At 35.5% G+C, this 5,059-nt stretch overlaps 1 protein-coding gene across 1 annotated transcript in view; it reads right to left on the bottom strand.

The window, feature by feature from the left end:
- Positions 1-5,059, bottom strand: part of fshr (follicle stimulating hormone receptor) — a 17,937-nt gene that overhangs the window by 3,789 nt on the left and 9,089 nt on the right. Inside the window, exons 8-11 of the mRNA XM_014006956.1 lie at positions 3,169-3,237; positions 2,984-3,058; positions 2,239-2,430; positions 919-1,133 (exon numbers count right to left, since the gene is read on the bottom strand). Coding sequence (XP_013862410.1) covers positions 919-1,133; positions 2,239-2,430; positions 2,984-3,058; positions 3,169-3,237 — 551 coding nt within the window. The remainder of the gene's footprint in view (positions 1-918; positions 1,134-2,238; positions 2,431-2,983; positions 3,059-3,168; positions 3,238-5,059) is intronic.

Below are 5,059 nucleotides of genomic sequence, written 5' to 3'. Positions count from 1 at the left end.
CAAAAGGATTGATTGGGTGTTACATGATGCTAATGTCCTGATGCATCTCAGTAATCCAGGTAAAAATCAAAAGGAAAAAAATTGTATAGGTCTTCTTGACGGGTTCTTCTTTAATTAAACGTTTCGTCTCTCTTCCAAGAGACTTCTTCAGTCTGAGAGTTTCAGGCAAAATTCAGGCTTTTGAGTCCTGCCTCCAGGTGACTGATACTCACATCACATGGCTATCGTTCACATCTAATTGTTAACAAGGTAACCTATTGTTAACAGTGGGTGAAGAGTTACTGCCAATGGCAGCGCTGTAGGAGGGGGACAGCAGTTCTGGCCATTAGAATTAGCTCGTCTGTGTTGGGACATTCTTTTGAATGGGGAAACAAAGTACCCGTTCAAAATAATGTCCCAACACAGATGAGCTAATTCTAATGGCCAGAACTGCTGTCCCCCTCCTACAGCGCTGCCATTGGCAGTATCACTCCACCCACTGTTAACAATAGGTATTAATTAGGTGTGAACGATAGCCATGTGATGTGAGTATCAGTCACCTGGAGGCAGGACTCAAAAGCCTGAATTTTGCCTGAAACTCTCAGACTGAAGAAGTCTCTTGGAAGAGAGACGAAACGTTTCATTAGAGAAGAACCCGTTCAGAGGACCTATACAATTTTTTTCCTTTTTACTTTCATCAAGTGTCACATCTTTTATTCAAGCTCTGTTTGTTCTTGTAACGATGGCTGTTCTTAGTCCTTAAAACTAATCTTCTTGCCTGAGTCTTCAACCCCAACATGTGACAAAAGGTCTGACGCAAAGTTTGTTTCTTATCAGAGAGCCAAACCATATTTAAAATCCACTGATCAAAACACCCTCATACGCTGTTTTGAACGAGGTAAAAGAAGGCAAAACAACGGTGCGACTTCAGTGTTTTACCCAACAGTACGAGGAGAACCACTGCATTGCCGAGCAGAGCGAGGACCGAGATGATCCAGATGAGGATCCGCAGGTAGACAGGAGACATGATGTCCTCACACGGGTTGAACTTGTCGGGTTTCGGGGTGCAGTCGAAGTCGGTGGAGTTGGAACAGTGCTCCTTGTTGAAGGCCTGGATGCTCCTCAGCTCGGGCTGGACACACTGAGGGTGCCACCTACAGGTAACACACAAAGTGCAGAACTTGTGAGCAAAATAATTAATTCATTTATGGCAATAACTTCATTATTACCTAAGCACTTCATCATTAACAGTTTTAATCAGAGATTTATAGTAAATACGTACATTTACTTCTTTACAGTAATTAAGTATATGTTTTTGAGGATTTGTAATTTTATCAAGTATTTTCTAAAATTGTTATTTTGCTTTTTTATTACATTTGAAACCTAAAAATCATACTTTTATTTCTTTACTTTAGAATTTAACACCTAGTTACAAATTTAAATGTCTGAACTCATCATGAAAGGAGTTGTTTATGCACTCTAAAAAATTACAGTGTTGAATTTACTCAACCAAGGTATGTCAGCTGGTTCCACTAGAGTAAATACGAAGCAATATACATATTTTTTGTAAAGGAAAATATGTAAATTGCTCAGTTTACTCAACTCTGTTTAGTAGAACCAATTTGGTTAAGTAAATTAAACACCTCATTTCTTAGAGTGTACATAAAAGTACTTTTACTTTCCTCGTTTTGTGAACAGTTTTATGACTTTTACTTAAGTAAATTATCAGTGAAATTCATTTGTACCAAAGTCATTTTTCTGTTAAGGTATTTTTACTTTTACTTTATTTCTTTCAAGTACTTTGTAGAACTCTGTTTATAATAATATATTACAAATATTATATAAAACAACAGAAAAAAGTAAGAAATTGTGTGAACGCTGGGTGTTGCATAACTTTGTTGAAATTTATAAAAGAACAAATTGAAAATATTTGTAAATAAAGTTATTTATTTTAAACAGTATTAAAGCAAAATAGATCAAAGAAAAAAAGATATGAAAACAAAAGTCTTAATTGTAAAAAATATATTAGTTGTTAAGGCTCTAAATGACATCATACACTTAAAAAACATACGTGTTGGCTTTATTTAACAAAGTTATGTCAACAATTAACACTCAGCTGAGTTGAGTAAGTGTAAAGCAGCTTTTACATTTATTTTTAAAGAAAATGCGAAAGTTGCTTCAAACTTACTCGTGCATTGACATAACCTGGTTACGTAACTCCAACACACCTGTTTTTTGAGCCTTCGGGTGCACCTGTACCTTTTTCTGTTTCTGCTCATGTTTACGAAGGCGCAGCAGTGCGACGAGTACGTCATGTTGGCCGAGCGCAGGCTGGTGAACTCCTGCACAGGAGGGAGTTTCTTCAGCTGATAGGCCGATTCTGCCACCAGCTTCTTCAGACCGCCGAGGACGGAGCCCGGCAGAGAGCTGACAGCCGTTTGTGAGACGTCTCTGCAAAATATTAAAATTCAACAAAAAAAGTTAGTTTTATATTTTAGTTTATTACTGGTTTTATTTTGTCTAATTTCACCTGAACACCGTGTTTTCAGCTCGTTCAGAAAAATCTGTTTTTTTTTTTTATTAGTTCTGTTTTATTAATCTGCTTCATTTCTGCTGTACTTATTCATTTTCCAATAATTGTATTCTGGGTTTATCTATCTGGTGTCCTTTATTTCTTTGGAAACTAGGTTAATGAAAGTCCCTGAACCAAAACATATTCAAAATACATAAAAATCAAATCAAATGCCAGAAAAAAAAACTAACTAAACAGAAGCAACATTAATGTCTGGTAGACAAGAAGCAACAACAACCTAATAATAATTGAGCTTGATGAGGTGTTTCTTTGTTTGAGGATTTAAAAAGTAAAAAAAAAAACAAAACTTTGTGATCAAAAGTCACACGTCTGAGCCCTTATTTTTGTAACGTCATACTAGAAAATCGCATCTTTGTTTTTGTTAAACCATGAGCTTAACAAACGATTGTGATGAGGGTGAATCATGCTTACAGTACCACCAACTCACTGGAACCTACAAAAGCCCTGGGGCTGATGTGAGATAGCTGTTTGTTTCCTCTCAGGAGCCTGAAAGGAAGTGGGAACAAGAGAAATTCAATAGGGGAAAAACAAACAAACAAACAAACAAAAAAACAGAGTTTTTTTTGTGTGTAAATGTGCGTCTGTCTGTGACTCACAATCTGTACATCTTTGTTCCGTTGAAGGCGTCACTTGCCACCTCCTTGATGCCATTTCTGGTGAGCCGTCTGTCATTAGAAAACGAAGCCAAAAAAGAAAAAAGGATTCATCACGTGTTTCCAACGCAGATCGGTTCCAACCCAACTTATCTGAGCTGCCAATGCCAAATTTAGTGTTTGCACTTCGTTTTGTTTCCCAAATCTGTGGGAACACTCAGGCTCTCTGCTCAACAACAAGTGAGCTGCTGCTGTCTGCGACGACTGCGCTTTCCTTCCCTCGTTTTTTTTTTTTTTTTTTGGTTCCGTTTAACAGAAGGGGCGATGAAGTCGTTAGAAAGGCGAGATGATGAAACAACGAGTCCCATCAGGCACAAACATCCACCCCACTCATTCCACCAAAGAGCAAGAAACTCAAAGTGAACACGACACAAAACAGGCAGATTAAACATATTCTGTTGCTGTACGTGTTGGAAATGTTTTACACGGTTTTACATCAACTTATTGTCACCTCAACTGTTTCGTTTTCAGATGGATGCAGTGGATTTAATTAAAAAAGATTAAGTCACCTGAAACAGTTACTTATTTTTTTAATTAAATCTACTATCTGTTTTTTGAGTGTTCTTCTTGCTTGTTGCTGGCCCTGTTTTTTTTTTATATTTTATATCACTACATTTTATATCAGAATTTGTGGTTTTTGTTGTTGTTGTTTTTGTGCTTACTCTTTATGTTTTTTATGGCTGTTTTTGGTTCAGTTTTTGGACGTTCTTTGGTGCCAGTCTGAATGTCTCCCAAGGTCTTTTTGAAACTACAAACAAAGCAGGAAACCTCACTGTTCATTCTTAACCTCCATGTATTTGTGGTTTGATAGCCTAAAAAATAAAACAATTTTTATAAGGAACTAGGTAAAAAGTGTCCGTTTCTGTACTGGCTTGGGGTGAGGTGAGAGTTTCTTTATGAGCCAAGAAAAAGACCACGAGATCTCATTTTTACTCTTTTAGTTTTTATTGATTAAATCTTAATGAATAAGCTCTGGAGCAGCTGCTGAATAGATTTTCTTGCATTTTACTGTCTCCGGTGATTGTCTAATTGTTAAATCATTACATTAACTCTCCATTTTGAGCCTGCAAACAGTCAGTTTTTAACGACTTTATTTTCGTTTCAGTTGTCTTTAAAATGCAAAGCAGAAAAAAATGTTGAACATCAAGGCTCAGAAGGACTGAAGCTGATTCAAATGTTTGCATTAAATGTGAACACAGAGAGAGGTTTCAATCTGAACTGGATTTGAATTTGTGATCTGCAGCTCAGATGAAGGAAAAAAACAATGTTTGGCTACATGTAAGTAAGAATAGTCATAGACAAAGTTGATAAATGTAAAATATGAAAATAGTAGTGCTGTACCAAACGATTATTTTCTAATCGATTAATCTAACGATTATTTTTTTGATTAATCGATTATTCTAACAACAAATCTATAAGTTATTCTGATGTGAGTGCACTGGATATTTAAAATGTTTTCATTAAATTAACAAGAACAGTTCTTTAATATTGTAATTTCTGTAATAGTTTTTTCATGGACACAAAATATGCACTCTAGAATCAATTCTTTAACAAAAAAAAAGCTTAAAAGATTTAACATCAACATAAAATCTCAACCAAAGCATATAAAATTCAAGTAAAAGAAATATAGTGCAAGATGTTAACAATCTAACAAATGAACTAAATCATGCAAAATTCAAGTCACTCTAGAAAAAAAACTATAAAAACATATAAACATTTATTTATTATTTTTATTTAACATATTTCTCAATATATATGGACGTCATCGATTATTTCAACTAATCGGTGCAGCCCTACTTGTGACGTCCACAGCCTACCTCAGTTACCACTACTG

This window comes from Austrofundulus limnaeus, unplaced genomic scaffold, assembly GCF_001266775.1.
Source record: "Austrofundulus limnaeus strain Quisiro unplaced genomic scaffold, Austrofundulus_limnaeus-1.0 Scaffold39, whole genome shotgun sequence".
Taxonomy (NCBI): domain Eukaryota; kingdom Metazoa; phylum Chordata; class Actinopteri; order Cyprinodontiformes; family Rivulidae; genus Austrofundulus; species Austrofundulus limnaeus.
Note: the sequence above shows the minus strand (reverse complement) of the source record. Positions and strands in the feature narration are given on the sequence as shown.